This window comes from Opisthocomus hoazin, chromosome 1 (genome assembly GCF_030867145.1).
Source record: "Opisthocomus hoazin isolate bOpiHoa1 chromosome 1, bOpiHoa1.hap1, whole genome shotgun sequence".
In the NCBI taxonomy this organism is placed as follows: domain Eukaryota; kingdom Metazoa; phylum Chordata; class Aves; order Opisthocomiformes; family Opisthocomidae; genus Opisthocomus; species Opisthocomus hoazin.
The window spans coordinates 5,881,355-5,899,283 of record NC_134414.1 but is presented as its reverse complement, the minus strand read 5'-3'; the positions used below and the strand labels follow the sequence as shown (position 1 = coordinate 5,899,283).

The 17,929-nt window shown below is 40.4% G+C and overlaps 1 protein-coding gene across 10 annotated transcripts in view; it reads right to left on the bottom strand.

Moving 5' to 3' along the window:
* EMSY (EMSY transcriptional repressor, BRCA2 interacting) overlaps positions 1-17,929 on the bottom strand; it is a 42,649-nt gene that overhangs the window by 2,288 nt on the left and 22,432 nt on the right. For 2 of the 10 annotated variants that reach the window (XM_075415659.1, XM_075415712.1), the window contains 11 exons: positions 16,874-17,023; positions 15,251-15,424; positions 12,249-12,385; positions 10,506-10,679; positions 9,413-9,611; positions 8,060-8,224; positions 7,639-7,797; positions 5,800-5,859; positions 4,583-4,737; positions 2,665-3,228; positions 1,237-1,749 (listed from right to left, as the gene is read on the bottom strand). In XM_075415659.1, coding sequence (XP_075271774.1) covers positions 1,237-1,749; positions 2,665-3,228; positions 4,583-4,737; positions 5,800-5,859; positions 7,639-7,797; positions 8,060-8,224; positions 9,413-9,611; positions 10,506-10,679; positions 12,249-12,385; positions 15,251-15,424; positions 16,874-17,023 — 2,450 coding nt within the window. The remainder of the gene's footprint in view (positions 1-1,236; positions 1,750-2,664; positions 3,229-4,582; positions 4,738-5,799; positions 5,860-7,638; positions 7,798-8,059; positions 8,225-9,412; positions 9,612-10,505; positions 10,680-12,248; positions 12,386-15,250; positions 15,425-16,873; positions 17,024-17,929) is intronic. The other 8 variants (XM_075415686.1, XM_075415745.1, XM_075415692.1 and 5 more) reach the window with 7 other exon arrangements.

The following is a 17,929-nucleotide window of genomic DNA, read 5'->3' as shown; positions in this document are numbered from 1 at the left end:
TTTCCTAATATCTAATAAAATTTTATTCAGACTTCTCTTTTTCTTCTCTTTTTCAAAGAAGACATTCAGACACAGGGACTGGCTGTGGTTTTTGTATACGATACAATCAGCTCTGGCCTTGCTCAGAGCTACAGCATCACAGTGGCTGACGAAACACCACGGATCTAAGTTATTTATTTCTGCTTGTACTTTCACAGATCCTAAGAACTAAATCTACAACTTTATACAACTGGAATTCTGGGGAGTATTTTACTTTTGAAACAGCTCATAGCATGCCACAATGATAAACAATACAGATTCTCAAAATATACAGATTTAAAGTAAAATAGAAATCTACCTTTGTCTATTTAGGGAAATGAGGACTAAAAATGAGTACAAAAATGATGATTTCTACAAAAGAGAAGTTAGGTGCAATGAAGATATTACAAAGCAGCATGAAAAACTTGAAAGCTCTGTACACAAATTATTCTCCCACATCAGAAGCATTTTCATTGTAACACAAATATGACACACATTAAAACCACTTCAACCCACGCTATCATTTGTGTGAACAGACACAACGCCATCTTGTCCAGAAAGATTCGTATTATACCACTGAGAGTCCTCAGACGACTAACATGCTTGCTCAGTTGACATTCTGACCATGTATTACATCATAAAACATCATATTTAAGACAGCAGAATCAATGAAAATATCAATCATCAGTATAGGCAATGACTCAAAGCATTTAGTCTAAAGATCAATAGCCATTTTATCTCAATAGTGGCAAGGCTGGTTTTAAGTGACATTAACAAGCTTTTTTGCTGAACTTTCCCAGCAAGCAGAAACACACTACTTCATTTTTTTTGCGCTAATTATATACTCAGAGGTTAACATTAATAGATACTATAAAAAAAATTCTAGCCCATAGTTCCACAGCAATTGTTCAAGGTCACATTTTTACGCATTTCAAATAAAAGTACTTTGTAAAATTAGATGAGCTTCGTTTGTTTTCTTGTCAGAAAAAGGAAGACACTGAGGACACAGTGAATGATACAGTGCTAGAGAAACCTGAGCTCAATTTAAGAATTACACTCTTCGAAGCAGTAATTCATTACAAGTATGAGAGTAGAAAAAGAACCAAAAACTGGGGGAGGAAAACAAAACCACTCGAACATTGTTCAGTTGCTATCATCACATTCGACACGAGTTTGCTCTGCTCAACCTTTGCCTCATTTGCTCTGGTCTTCTCTTACCTGGATAACAATTTCTGATGAACTCTCTTCAGCTTTCTTTTGTGATATATTCTGAATATGTATAAACTGGTTTGTTGTAGGCATTCCTTGCGCATCGAGTTTCCTCTCTGTTAAAGTAGGACCGACAGCAGGAGGACTTGAACCGGATTCTGCATGCGTCTGTTGCTGGGGGATGGAAGTTGCCGTCATCCCTACTGCAGTCACCCTCGGCCCCTGGGTACAAGGTGACGACTCTGCTTCACTAGCGGGTTTACTAGTGGACATGGCCTGGTTTGGGGGATCCACTATCGTACGTTCTACGCTTGTAGCAATCTGAGCTTCCACCACAGACACTCTCAAAATATCTGCTACCGCTGTCTTCGCGGGTGCCTGCGTGGGAAATAGGCTGGTAACTGGCAATGCCAGTTTGGGCACAGAACTGCCACCTGCCACCTTTGAAACAGGAGGAGGCTGACGCCCCTCAAAAGTTATCTTTGTAACAGTGGATCCTTGCGTTATAATTGGATGCTGCACCTGAAAATCAAATTTTTGTTGTGCATGTTACAGCTAGGTTTGTTTTTATTTTTTTAACTGAAAATCTAATCAGTATTTCCAAGGACAGTATGGCACAAACAACATACTCGCTATTAGGAAGACAGTTGAAACTCAGTGTTTTAACAAAGGAATTAGCAATGATATGGTAACAGTTAATTGAAGCCTGGGGAAAAGCAGCTTTTTAGGCTGCTAGATAAGGATTGTAGCAATATAATACCACAGCAGCCTCGCTTGCCTTTGGGATTTACATCCCCATGTGATGTTTGTTAACCCTCTTGTTTTCACATGTATTCCTGAAAGGGCCAAAAAAAAACCACACAAAAAAAAACTTGTACTTTTCTGGAGTTAGTTAAAATACATATTTTTTTTCCACTTTCCTCAGTCTTAACATTTTCCCCTCCCAAGGAAAATCAAATTACTCCTGTACATGAAAGCCATATAACTTCAGGAAGATGTCAACTACAAAGGAAGATGTACAATGGGAGAGCCTTAGGAGACTGCAGTGTATTCATCTTTATTTCCACAGAAATAAAAAGTGCTACGGGAACGGAAATTAATAACGTGTCATATCTAAAAATTAAAATAAAATAATTAGGGACAAACTCCATGCACCAGTGGTGGCAGAAATTCATAAAAACGGTCCAACAAAACATGTTTGTAAGCTCTATGGATTATTTTTTTTTTTCTCTCCCCTATAACATGTGCTTCTCTTTCCTAGCGTCAACCTTCTGATAGGGTAATTAAAACCAGCAGAATGAGGAGTTCTCTCTTGCCAGGACAAAACACTGCTACAGCGACAGGGTTGGCGTTTTGATTTTTTTTTTTTTTGTTTTTTTTTTTTTTTGTTTCCTTGAACAGCGACGTGTATTTTGCATGCTATCAATATTCCGTTACCTGGCTTGCTGGCTGTTTCTCTGAAGAGGCAGGTAGCTGCATTTGACTCGGGGGGGGCTGGGGTTGCACGTAGATTTTTTGTGCCGTTGGTGCCTGTTGCAGTTTGGGCAGCTGCTGCGTGGTTTTTACTGCAAGCACCTGTACTACAGTTTGCTGTGGCTGTGCCACTAAGGTAGGGAGTTGCCTTTCTTTGGCCATCATGTGGTGTGGGGGGTGCTGTGCATCTGGTTTGGTCTGTGCTTGCTCTTGCTGCAGGGGGGTTAGCTTTTGATGCCTTATAGAAAGCTGGGGCATTTGTGGGAGTTTGTGCTGGATTTGATCAGCCTGCAGGTGGATTGTCTGCTTCTGTTTAGTCTGGAAACACTGCAGAGTTTTCACTTGCAGTTGAGTCTGTTCCAGCTGTGGCTGACTCAGTTTTTGCTGTTTTTGTGCCTGCGGTTGTGTCAGGGCAGATCTGTAAAACAGGCCAGTCTGAGGATCTAAGGTGTCCATCTCTTCCACTTCTCCTTCCTCAGTTCCAAGTTGTTCACTGTGTTTGGTAAATGCAGTGTGACTGCTTAAGGCCTTAACAAGAAGAAGTTAGAGCAAGTTAGTAAAGAGAAATATAAATTCTAAGAACACACAATCTAAAAATAATTTTTAATGTTTAAACTGGACTACTTGCAACTTATTTTACCATTACGGACTCCCAGTTCATGAATGAAACAATACACTTCCTTACATGGAGATTCCACACTACGTAAGCAATCAATACCTGTTTTTATCATGTTAAAATGTGGTACATCTCTACGTGACATTATGGCCATAACTAATTATCAGTGGAGATTACGTAGCCCTCGCGTGTGCCGGACTAAGGTTCAAAGCCCCTAAGGTTGCCCAGCAGCTGGATACAAAGAAGCAGGGACTTGCAGGTGGCTGAACCAATGGCTCCTCATTAAAACCAGGGTCTCTCTGCACAAGGACTTCTTATTCTGCCTCTTAGAAGCCTAATCATTTTCTCCATGATTTCTTCTGCAGCTCACCATATACCTACGGTCTACCCTATTTCAGCAGAGATCTTCTCTTCTCCTCCCTTCCTCACAATTTTATTGTATTTTTTCTTGGGCATTGCACAAGCATTATTTCATTTTTTGAGGGATTTGCGGGAGCAGGAGACCTACGTTACAATGCTTTCTACACCACGGTACACACGTGTTAATAAATGGCTTTAGCAAGATGAAGCAGCCTACTCAAACACCTGTGAAAATAGAGTCTCTGAAGTGGGTTTATAACCCTAACACAGCACTGTCCTGGTCCGCAGCTGCAGTTCCTAGAAGTTCAAGCACTGCAGAGTTGAACAGGTCTTGAACAAAGGCATCGGAGTGGCTTCAGTAAGATTTCACCACAAGCTACACTTTGTTTGGAGTGTTTGGGATCCTCACAGTACTGGTCTAAATACAATCTTGTTTTCAGATTCAGAGAAGTTTGCCTGTTCACAAACCAAAGCCCTGAAATCAAAAGGACACTGTGCTCTGTGTACTGACCAGATTCTGCCTCATCTCTCTTCCCCCTGCACTAACATCAGCCCAGTCTGAAAACCCTAGGCCACTGCAATAAAACACAGAGAAAATACGCAGCTTGTTGCTGTTGAAGAGATGACACAGACAGCAAGAACTCATCTAGGAAGCACTATCTTTTCCACGGTGGTCATTAATATCTCTTACTTAACAGTCTCAAGTAACCCCATAACTGCTTCCCTTTTATCCCACCACCCTCACCATTAAAACAGGCAATATGTAAATCAATTACTAATGTGCCCTTATGCTTAGCATTTTCAGTGGCAGCAACATGACATACTCATTCAGAACAAGCCCTGGTCCTACGTAATTCACATAACCCACCGCTGCTTATAGACTTTTGGGAAAAGAAAGGGTACAACCTGCTGCATGATATGGGTAATCGCGCCCGTGGAGGATGCGGGGATGGATTTCACCACAACCGATGTCTGCGTTGCTGTCTGCGACTGAGCCACGTGCTGCAGCAGAGTCCGCTGGGGCTGCGATGACTGCTGGTGGGGCTGGGACCGATGGCTGACTGAAAGCAAAGAGGTCAGTGGCACTTCTCCACAGCTAACTGCAGTCACTTCAACTACCTGCTGCGCATTTAAGCTTCAACTGAAAGCATATATAAGTGAAATAAAGTTCTGAGTATGAAAAACATCTTTTACCGTATGCTAGCTTCAACCTTAAAGCGCAGATCTATTCTGAGAGGCTTTTTAAGGTAACAGCTCAGGGGTTTTGCTTTTATCTCTGTTTTCTAAGTAATCACGCTTTGTCCGAGCCTCCTCTGGCCTCCCTCTCCCAACACACCAACTCTGCAAGCAGAATTTAAGCTTGATTTTCAGCGGGGTTCTTTATACAGCAGCAGCATAACACTGCAGAGCATGTTATCCTGTGGTGTTCACATTGTTAAAACCACCTGCACAACTGACTGCAATTAAGAACAGCAAGCCTTGCTCACCAAATTTCTACCACTGACAAACTGCAAGACACACTCTTCAGAGAACTGGCTAAATTTGAAAGATTAGCAACTGAGAAACGTTTGGGTATTGCAAAAACAAGTGAGGTCCATCAGAAGTCACAGACCAAAAATACGGAGACCTTGCCACAGGTCTAGGTCACTTTTTAGAGCAGATCCAGCATGAGTTATGGAGCTATGGTGATGGCTCTGTAATTAAACAGTGGATTGACAGAGAAATAATTTTCCGCTGAGGAAAGAAAAAACAAAACAAAAACCATTCTATATTGCAGTCACTGATAAGATATGAATCCACATAACTTTATACCTATCCATACTAATACGTAAATATTTGCTTTACTTAGCTTTCTAGTTACACAATAATTAGTAACTGAAGGAGAACACGCAAAGTTTAAGTTCAGCTGTAACATAACTTCAAGTTAAAAAGTTTCCAGTGACCTTCCTGAAAGGTAAGAGAAAGGTCTTATTTTGAATTAATATGATACTTCTACTTTTCCATTCCAAGAAAGCAGTTGGATTATATCAACACTGGCCTGCATGCGGTGCCAGATTCATTGTGGATATCCCCCAACAGTTCCTGCACAATTGAAAACTTCATTTAAAAATAAAGTTTCTAACCTATATGGTTGTGTAGATATTCTTCCGAATGTGAACCAATACAGTGTTGTCTTCCTGAGTCTGCAGACAGACAAAAAACGATGACACTAAGATGTGTGAACTGCTCCCTTCATCTCACGAGGAAGCACGTGCTGAAACCCAGCTCCCGTAGAGATTAAAGTGTGCCTAATCCTTGGGTCCAGGCACGCGCAGGAGATCTCACAACAGATTACAGACTGTTTACTATCTTACTACTGAATTTTCAGCAGAAAATAGAGCTATGTGGATTACTGATGAATCCCAAGAAGCACAAATTAAGAATAAAAACTCAATTACCTGCATTCCCTGGCAGTGTTCACAGAAACTGGGGGAAGGGGCAAAAATTTGAGAACAAAATAACCAGCTTTGTGTTACAGCAGAAACTGCTGCTGGTCAGCTCACAGCAGCCTGTGTTTGTCTGGTAGATTCCTGTATATCAAATGTTTATAAAAATCCCAGTATTTCAAATAGTAATCACAGCTCCAGGAAGTTTTGAACTTTTGTATTCCGTATGGCTTTTAAGCTGCAGAAAAGGACTTTAGTCTACAAAAGTACCGACTGTAATTCCTGACCCTCCTGGCAAAGAGCCCTATTTTACATCAACTTTTACAGCAAGATCCAGCAAAAACTGGAACCTTGAATAGAAGCTAAAGCACAATATCCGTGTCAGTGAAGATAACTTGACTGTTAGAGATCACTTTAACACTATTTATTGTGCTTTCCAGTTTGTTTTAAAAGAGATCCAAGGGAGCATGACCCAAACATTCAACATTGAAGCCAGATACAGTAAGTGTCATCTAAAATAATAACATGAACATCCCTCCCAGTTCCAACTTCACACAACTTAAATTTAGACCATACAAGGGATGGGAGCAAGGGGAGGAGGTACAGAACAGGAAAATGAAAAATGAAAACATCAGATTAGACATTTAACACTAAAAACACTGGAGTTACAGATATGTAGCTATACGGTTTAATATAATCACATTTTATGCTTCTTCTACAATGTGGATTTTTCACCACACTTTTGCTTTCATTTTCCAAATAAAGCAGGGAGACCAATAATATGGACTTAAGAAATTAAAATGGAAAATAGTTAATTTGATCCCCTCATGTACATACAGGAAGTTGCTCACACCTAGTGTTCTGGGGTAGCAGGGAGCATCAGAGAGACAAGGGAGTGCAGAACTTACACAAAATGGCCAACCAGACAGGAGGAGTCAAGAGTTTAAAAAGTTAAAGAGTCAAATCCCAAGCATAATTTCAATTTGAAGAATTTATTTGTTTAAAAAGTGCAAATTTATCAGTTCAAAGCCTCCTAGCAAATGATGAAACTGTGTACTACATTAGCCTGGTAAATTCACACCTGGCTTAAAAATCCACTTAGTCCTGGCAGGCAAGCAACTTTTTGCAAATACAGGTTAAACTAACCCAAAGTCTGACTGCTCTCGATAGGTACAAAAAATAGTATACAGTTCCTATAACTTCTTTTTCTACTTTTCCCTTACTAGAGATTTTCCTTAAAGACAAGTGGGACAGCCTGTCCTCTCTGTCAGATCAGGGAACAGAAAATCCGTTCAACTGGTATGTCTTCAAGCAATAACCTTTTGTTTCAGTTAGAAACATTCTCCACTATGCCTCAGAAAAGCAGATGCAATCTCTGTCCCCTGCACAGGGTCTCCAGAGTGGAAGAAAAGACTCATTTCCTCCACAGTAAATTATACTGAAAACACAAAAATGAAACCCGTTGTAAGAAAACTCCAAAATTAAGTCCCCAGACTTCAACTGCAAACCCACCATCACACCACCTTAGTCACTTACCAGTTGTGATATATTCAGCAACTAATTCCGACTCTACTACAGCAATTGAAGGACTTTCCGGAGAATGCCTCTTTTCTTGGGTCATCTGGATTGGGACAGCCATTTGGCTCAAGTCAATTGTAGGCTGCCTTGGCTTTGATTCTAACTTTTCCTTCACTGCTTTAGAAGAAAAACAAAGCATAAAACAAACCTCTGATGTATAAACCTCCATAATAAAAGAAGTCTCTAGTATAAATCCAAAAAATTAATTAAATAGATAGTGAACATTATACGACAGATTCAAACAAACTGTTATGGGATAAGCAGACAAGGAATCAAGCTCATTCAAGATAGCTTCTCTTCAATTACAAAACTTCCTACAATTTACTGCTTAAGTAACAAGCTTTGAAGTTATCCTAAACAACTGCACGTGTTTCCACACCTGTTGTTTGCTGAAGTTCCAGCAAAGCTTTTATTGTGGAAGTTGCTGACTGAGATTCACTGGATACATCCTGATAAATTATTGTAGGACTCGTGTCCACAGCAATTTCATGTTCTGACCAATCTTGACTTCTTGAAGCGATCACATGGACTACAGGCTGAGAATCTGCTTGCAAAAGAACAAAGGCACATCAAATCATCACAGAGCCATTTTGGTGTGAAGGTTTCTTGTCCAATTTCTTGCTTTAAAGTAGGGCTACAGTTCAAAATTAGACCAGGTTACTCACTACCTATTAGCATTTTGAACACTGCCAAGGATGCATAATGTCATTCTGCAACACTTTAGTTTTTATTACAATTGACTCTTGAAGTAAAACACAGCTGATGTTACTAACAGTTTCCAGCAAAAAAACATCCTGTATCTCAGTTGCTTGTAAACGCTTTGGTTTGAACAATCAAAGTTCAGCAGGTTTCTTTGTATGTTGAATTTACCTTGGACTGAACTCTTTTTCAGAAGGTTTTAGCAGTTCAGGCAATCAACATGCATTCAGCATTCTGCATTTACAGCTCCTAAATTTTGATGTTTGCTGAAGCTTCAAAACTTTTTTTAATTTACTTAAAATGGCAGTACAGACCAACAATTACAAAATTACATAGAAAATATGACTGCAAGTCAAGTAAATAAGTACACGTGTTTCCCTGAGAGGCATTTACTTTTATTTCATGTATTTTATTTAATGTAGTGATACACCCTATGGTCACTCCTGACCAAAGGGTGGGTGTTATTTATGCCATGTTCTTTATCCTTCTCTACCACGTAAGAGCAGCTGCTTCTGTATCATGGCCTGAAGCCATGGTGGCATCCCCATCAGGGCTGCATGTCTGATCTATGTCCTGATGCACACATATGTGCCAATAAAAGGACCAAAATTTATGCGTTCACACGACAGCTTTCAGTCATGCGAGACATCAGAGATGTTTCAGCACACTCAGGAAAGTGGGTGGCAGAGCATGAGCTGCCACAAAAAAAAGAAAAAGAAACTAAAAAACCACCCTGCTACACTGTCTACCTATGGCAGACTCCCCAGAAAGAGGGAACAGGCTGCAGGCCACAAGCACTGTAACAGCAAGCCAGAGGCCAGTAAGAAACCATTATCTCCAGTTTTCACATAGGAAATGGAGACATATAGTAAATAACTCAAAGCAGGTAAACAAGGCATAAGTGAACAGTGACACTCACTGCTAACAGACTGGGTGAAAACCTGTGCTAAAAGGAGACACAGTGAGCTGTAGGCAACTAGCCAGCAAGCTGGGGAGACAGTCCATTCGTATTTCACACAACATGGATACCCACCTTGGGAGCTCTGGGAGGACTCTGTAGAAGAAGAGCTGCTATCAGTGTAGGTTTGTGGTTCTTCTTTCACTTCTGGGAGAGATGAGTTTCCTGTCTCCGCTACCCTTGATGCCTGCTGCAGTGTTTCAGTCACCAGCTGCCTCGTTTGTTCACTCACAACTGTTGCTTGAAATGTCACTGGCTTTGGTTTTATGAGAACCTAATTAGAAAGACAAATTTTATGTCTAGTAAGAGCACTCAAGAAAACAGATCTGAGCAATCAGAGTACAGGGTGCCACTCTAACACATCAATGTACAAGACCTACATAATATTCATAATTTACTGAAAAAGTCTACCTGTGAATTCAGCAGCTCTGATTATTAAGCCACAAAGCCCAAGTAAACGGCAATGTACAAGGATGTACTTCTTACTCAGTAATTTGGAGTACTTGACACAAACCATTAAACTGTCTTTTTTCAGGGCTGGATACAATGATGGTGTGACAAGAGAAAGCTACACAAGTGAGCTGGAACATGCACTGCACTGGTAAGGACAAGCACCTCTCTTCGGCAGCCCAAAATAAATACAGTCTTTAATAAACAAGACACGCAAAATATTACCTCTGATAAAAGTTTAGTTATTCTTTAGTGCAACCAGAGAAAAAGCTGAAACTAAAAGCATCCAGAAATAAGCCAGATTCTCTGTAAAAAGCCCCACCAACCACACAAGGTTGCAGGGACAACCTGAACATACACTAACCAGAAAACAGCTCCAATAAAACTCTCAGATTTGATGGATGTCCTGTGTCCAGACCCTGCATCTTTATTTCTCACAATCTAGCCATTAGCTGTAAGACATCAACGGGCATCTAGAGCCATGACCAGACAGTTTCAGTTATGTAAAAGGCTCAGTAAATCCTTTTGGCTTGCTCTAGGCCTCCAGAAACTGCTAACAAATGCAAATGCCGCGCTCAAGAAATCAGAATCACGGCCACCTCATTCCTCATAGACATATATTAATCCTGCAACAAATGCGGCAACACAGTGAAAAATTAATTACTTCCCGCTGAAATTTAGGGGTACATTTCAAAACAGAAATGGGTCCTCACTGTACCTGCGTTTTCCCCTGCTGACCATAAACAATTTTAGTTGGGATGATTTTGGTGGCTGGCTGGACCGTGGACCCTATTCCTTTTGGCTGTGTAACAATCATTTTTGTGATGGGTCTTGTGGCAGTGATGATAGCAGGTTTTGCTCCTGCTGGCACTGCCTGAATAGTTTTCTCCCCCTGCAGAGAAGTCAAAGTTTACAGGTTAACTTAGTGAAATTCTTCAGAAAGACCCACTTCTCTAAAGAAAAAAAAATACACAGTTATAGGTGAGTGTGTGTACCATGAAATCAACCTGCTGCTGCAGCTAGACTTAGCTGATACAAAAAACATTCAAAGACCAAGAACAAAAAAACCCCATGGCTTTGAATTGAAAAGCTACCAAAATCCCCTTTTCCATCACTTTACCTTTTGAGCAGCTCTGAAGGGATGAACAAAAGGAATTACTAAAAGACACTGACAAGTTTACTGAAGTTGTTTCAAAGAATTCACGTAAGTTGGAACTTTCCTCAAATCTTTTGCAGATGTTTTTTAAAACTTCTTATTTCTATTAACACTAACTTCGTAAAGTCCTCTACAAACCTTGAATTGAGATTCTAAAAAGAAATTTGTTTAAATACAGATCTTTGTATTATCTTCATGCCCAAGACATTAATTACGTAAGGACTTTTTTTAAAACTAAAAGTTCACTTAACTGAAAAAACCACAGATTCACAGCTGCTTCACAGGAAACATCCGACTTTGCAATAGTGCTGACATATGACTAGACTCCTGATAGCTCCAGAGCAAAGACATGAAGCATGTTTGGATTTTTTTTTTTTTTTTTTTTTTTTAAACTCTGCACAGTGATAAACCAGTTAAGGAACAACATTCTTTGCCAGTTCTCCCAGTATTCCTACCAACTCCCATCAAGTAGCTGGAAATCCCAAGAACCATATCATCCCATTCTGGTGGTTCCTACTGTGTAACATCACAAGATTTCCACTTGTGTGAAAATACAGCTTTAAATTTTTTAAACCAGGAAAGTTCAAAATCTTAAAAAAACCAAAAATCCTAAAAGGTTTAAAAAACTCCTCCCTACTCTGCTCTGCCACTCAAGCAGACTTTTAAAGATTACATGATCAATGCATTATATCTCACAGTTCTATCTAGGAACATAAAGCACATTTATGATTTTATTTACTAGCACTTACAGATAAACCCAGTTGTATCTTGGAATTTGATTTTGTTCTTAGTACACATCAGGTTATGCAAAAAATAATTCAACGCTATACAATACTCAGGTACAGGATGTTACAGTGTTACAGACGCCATAAACTGAAAAACTGGTACCCTTACTGTGAAGGGAAAGTTTATTTCTGCCCTTTATATCCAAAGATAAATGGTTGGAGATGCAAGTTGATAACAGGACTGTGGCTCTCACTAGAGTACAAACAGGGTAAGATTCTAGTGATTTTCTTCTACTTAATCTCTTCAGGATGACAACATCATTAACCACAGAAAAAAGGTAAGCTCAAAAGTTTTTATTTTCCTTCAACTTTTCTCAACATTCCCAGCTTGTTGTAAGCATCTTTCACGTCCTGCAAGACACACTTGCTTTTCAAACATCCCTGACGTTAAGGCATGCCGTACCTGTTAAGGAGCTCATGCACAGTTTGCTTTTAATAGAGACTTCAGCAGAATGAATGCAGCAGCCACCACACAGCCTGCCACTTGGCAATCGATTTGAGACTTGAAACTCTTACTTACCCCAGCGTTCAACAGCGTTGTGACAACATTTTTGCCTGGAAGCCCTTGAATTGTAGTTCCTTTTCCAGTAGTCTTTTGCACAACAATCACATTGGGTTTGGATGTCATTGGAATTGTAGTGATTTTCGTTGTAGTTCCTAAATTTTTGTGGGGAAGAGAAATAATTTGCAATGTACCACATGTACATTTCCTTCCACTGTAGAAGCTGGTAAGCTACATAAGAATCATTGTGTTTCAATCTAACAGCACAATAAAAAAAGATGACAGAATGGGAATTTGTGTCACTCAACTCAAACAAAGATTACACAGCCACTCTACAAATCTTTCACCTACAGTAAAAACAGTCATGCCCAGGACAGAGTAATTTATTCTACATCAGGACAGTCAGCCCCTTCTCACAAATTACGGAGCAGACTAATACAGCTTTCTCAGGCTAACATGTCTAACTTTTCAAAGGCTAGAACTAGGGGAGGGACAAGGACACCACTAATGCTCAACTCAAGGTCCTATTTGCGCAGACAAATACTCTTCTAAAGACACCCTCTGTTGAAGAACCTACGTAACAAGAATGTACCTCCAGTCAAGAGAAACACCAGCTCTTTCTGGCACTGAACTGTTGATTGAAAAAGAAAAATAAAATACGCTACTGTTTCACAATCAGTTCTTAGAAGCTGAGTTTAGAAGTGTGGGGCTTTTCTTTTGGTTTTTTTTTTTCCTTCTCCTGAAGATCTATGTTGGCTATTTCTGTTCCTCTTCCAGTATTTACTTAGTTCCATGCCCTGTATCAGGTTTTTATTTACCTGCAGTGACAGGCAATTCTGATCAGCCCCCCACAGTCTATAAGAGTTTGTACACTGATGTACAAGTTAGTATTATCAGACTGTGATTTCAGTATCTACTAAGCTTTTTATCACCACCTTCCACTTTTTCATTGAAGAAAGCACCACTCAGTCACAGCAGAGCTGCAAACCCAAGTATTTCCCTCACTACCTTCTACCCATCCATCCTGCCTGTAGATACTTCACTACATATTTCAGATTAATAATTCTACTAACTCTGGGAAAAGGGAGACATGCTGAGACCAGATCATGATTTACTTAATTCCAGTGACTTCACAGGCATCTAAAGACTGCTCCCTTAGCAAAAAAACAACCCCCCAAAAAACCACCATAAAACAACAACAAGAAAAGCAGGCATCCTTTCCAAACTTGCATTGTTTCAGGACAATCATTATTATCCTTCTCAGGACCAGCCAAAGGTTTCCCCTGACTAGCTGGTGCTCAGGAGAATAATACTTGCACCTGTGTATAGACTGGCTAGGTGATTTAGAAATCTTCTTAACAACTCATCATATCCACAACAGGCTAAGAAAGTTACTTGTTCCCAAAGAAGCTACTGTATCAGCCCTAAGAGAAATCAAGATCGAAAAACTGAGGTACCTCTAAATCTCACGGGAGGTTTAAATTAGGTATTAGGAAAAATTTCTTTACTGAAAGAGTGGTCAGGCATTGGACCAGGCTGCCCAGGGAGGTGGTGGAGTTCCCATCCCTGGAGGTGTTCAAAAAACGTGTAGATGTGGCACTTCAGGATACAGTTTAATAGGAATGGTGGTGTTGGGTGGATGGTTGGACTTGATCTTAGCAGTCTTTTCCAACCTATGATTCTATGATTCTCTACCAGACTATACCCCAAGGCAGCTTGTGCAGCTCCTTCCAGTGACAGGAGCTGGCTGGTGCCATGTCTGGCCTTTGCTAAGCACCAAGAACAGGACCGCTGAGTAATTTCAAGATCACAGAATGCTTTGGGTTGGAAGGGACCTTTAGAGGCCACCTAGCCCAACCCCCCTGCAGTGAGCAGGGACATCTTCAACTGGATCAGGTTGCTCAGAGCCCCATCAAACCCGACCTGGAATGTTTCCAGGGATGGGGCACCTCCCACCTCTCTGGGCAACCTGGTTGCCAGGCTTTCACCACTCTCATTGCAAAAAATCTCTTCCTTATACCCAGTCTAACCCTCTCCTCTTTTAGTTTAAAACCATCACCCCTTGTCCTACTGCTACTGGCCCTGCTAAAAAGCCCGTCCCCAGCTTTCTTACAAGTCTGCTTTAAGTACTGGAAGGCCACAATAAGGTCTCCCGCAGACTTCTCTTCTCCAGGCTCAACAGACCCAACTCTCTCAGCCTGTCCCCATAGCAGAGGGGTTCCAGCCCTCAGATCATTGCTGTGGCCTCCTCTGGACCCAGTACTACTAGACGGGATGAACAGACCCAGCAGATCTTGCTGTAGATGTGCACCTAGCTAGGAAACTCAGCAGACCTTCTCTACATTAGCACTGTTCAAGGTCAAAACAGATACTAAGAAATTGCAACTGGTGTGAGTGTGCTTGGTCCTGGTCCTAAAGCGACCGTATGTTTAGAGGCTGTATGGGCAGAGAGCATCAAGGCTGACCACCAGACTGACGAAGATAAGCAGGAGGGTTTGCATGAGGCTGGGAAGAAAAACTGAAGTTAGAACATGGGGTAAGGGAGAGACAGGCTGACACTGATAAAAGAACAGGATGAGGTGGAGACTGCACTGATGAATTTAACACACACAGTTATGGTTCTTTGGATGTGTGGGTGGAACAGAAAAGGGCAGCATCCAGATTACAAAATGCTTTAAACTGGGGCTAATACAGTTTTCTGATCTTTCTGCCCTCTGACAGAGGACAATACAGAAGCTGTCCTCCCCGACATTGCTCTTTTCTTCCCAGACTTCCCTCACATTAGATGTTTCCTTCTTAAACACAAGAACTACTGCAATCCTACGAACGCTTTACCTCCGTAACTTCTACCCATGATTTTCTTCTTCATCCTCAGCTATTTTTTCTTCTGAATGAACTTCTTCAATAAAGGTCCTAATAATTATTTGAGCACATAACCCACAGAAAAGCCCTGAACAATCACAGCAAGTCTAAAGTTACTTTTGAAATAAGACTTAATATCCAAGTACTTGTATGCCTACCAGAAACAATATTACTGCTGATAATCTTCCCTCCCAGCGTAGCCAGTGATTTTGGTACTACGGTAATGATGCTACCACTTGTAGTTTTCACGTAAGTAGCAGCCCCCGGAGTCCCAGCCATCCGAGCCCCTATAGAGGGGCTAACCGTTGGCCGCGTATATGTTGCTTGAGTTCCTGTTGTAAAGAGAGAACAAGAAAGTTCATTGTTAGAACATGACCCTCTACTAGTATCTGTGGAAAAATCAATCTTAGAAAAAAAGCATAAGATTTTGTTCAGTGACCCTCACACTGCAATTTATTACCACCTTTAACAATTCTGCTCATACTTTTTAAGCCCATACAGCAATATTCAAGTATATACCAACTTTAAATCGACGTAAGAGTCTTCTGAAGTATGTCTGTATGCTTGCCACTTGCTCCCTTCGATGCCTAAGGGTTAGGCATCTGATGACACTACCAGAACTGATCTCTTTCTCTCTTGAAAGACATCTACACTCTCACTTCTCCTACCTGACAAATTGTTTATAAAGAACACCACCAATGACTGGTCTAAATATCACATCAAGAAAAAAATATGACTGACGATTATAACACAACTTTATGGATTTAGCATTTGGCGGTACAAAAGAAACCTCCTGACGTGGTATAAATGGTGCTTTTTCAGACCTATTCCTTCTCAGAATGGAAGCAGAACTGAGCCCACAAAAGAAACCTGCTGAAAATAATAATACAAGTTAACGGTTACACCAACATTGCAATTCCATTCTCCTTGTACCGCTGCAGATAGCGCACTACAGACCTTAATTGCTAAAGATCACAGAGCAGTTTGTTACAAGAAAGCCATGTGTTCAAATCCAAGAGAGCACACTACAAGTTTTACCAATTAAAGGAACTGCAAAACTGCTAGATTTTTATGTACTTAATGTTTTTCTCAAGTACTTCAAAAGCTAAAGAAAAAAATATTAAACATTAGTTTATGCTAATACTCCCAAGCCATGCTCAAAATCCAGGAAATACGTTAGAGTTTTCTGAAAAGTAGGATAAAGCTGCCTTTCAAGTTTTCCTCATACATGCTTACAATCTGAACATTACATTCTGCATTTCTTATTAAGGATCAGAAATAAACAAATACAGTTAGATCCCCAGAAAAAAACCCTGGGAGTTTAAAACTCAATTTACTGGCCTTTTTATAAATTCACTGCAGGACTATGAGCAAGTCACCTGTTTTTCAAAATCCATCTATGTAAAACAGGAATGATGCTGACCGATGCTGACCTATCTGCATGAGGTACCTAAAAAGTTGTATTAGACAATTTACATTAATTTAAGATGCTACAAAAGTGCAAAGTATCAGTATGAGTTGCAAGAAAACTTCCTTTAAAATAAACCCAGTCTGGAAGGAATGATCACATTTTTGTGTAGCAATTAAAAAAGATCATAAGGGGGGTAAAAGAACACTCAGTGCAAAAATCCTAATCTAGAATAAATATCAACAGGGTTGTGAATGTGCTGTTGTACTCACTGTTCACAAGAGAGAAGTGCTTTTTTATACCCTAATAAACCATGGTTGATTGCCTGTATGTCTGGGTTACCCTCCCTTCCCTTCTCAGAGCCATAACTTACCAGTGGGAGTAGTGACCAGTTTAGTTGTCATGATAGTCCCATTACTGCTAACCACCATAATAGGTGAATTGCTACTGCTGGGCAAGGTCGCTGTAACTGGTTTGGGAAGGATTTTACTGGGCTGCACCTGTTGAGTGATTATTTTAACACCTAGGAAAGGAGAAAGGTCACTGTTAAAATACAGGCACGAAAAGTTACTTTCTGAAATGCTTTCTCAGACCAAGCCCTAGCGGGCAAGTAGCCTTGCAAGGCTTCTGTTCTGAGCCCATGTATTCTTGATCCTGAAAAAGAATTAATTTCTTTTTTTGTTTGGGTTGGGTTTTTTTTTTTTTTTTTGCTTTGCAAATAAAAAGACAGTCGTCATCTTTGCCTTTCACGTGCCTGTTTCAATTCCTAGCTACTCCCACTGAGGCATGGGATTCCATTCCATTATGGATTTGTTGCAGTGATTAATTGTTTCTGGTCCATGACTCAAAAAATTGACCACTTCCCAGGAACCAACAGGTTACAAGCAACATCAAATTTGTTCATATACAGTGAGCCATCTAAAAGTGAAGTAGTTCTTCATCATTTTAGTCCGCAAATTCTAATGTGTCTTAATTAGCCTAGTGGAATTTCATCCCTCTGAATAAATTAAAAAAAGCTTTCTGCACAAAAAGTACCAGTGGATGTAAGGAAGCAACTGTGACAGCACTGGCTAGGGAAGGTTGTGTTAAGTAAACTGCTCGCTCTCCTCTTGATTTATTGTTATCTTGAAGCCACAAAGCAACAGGGCTGAAACAAGCTCTGAGTAGAATCAGCAAGAACAAAGGATGAGGACACCTTAGTACAGCAAGGATTCCGCTCCCTCTCTCTCCATTTGTGTAGTGGAACGGGACCTCTGTGAGATTCACTTCTCAGCTGCAAACCAGGAGGTTCGTGTCATCTGTCCAAAAGTATATCCAGGACACTTGCATCTTACATTCTGTTCCATGATGAGGTAAATGCATTGTGTTGGTCAAATGCCATGAAAACACCCACCCTGAATTCATCCCATCTAAATGTAGGCACTTCTAT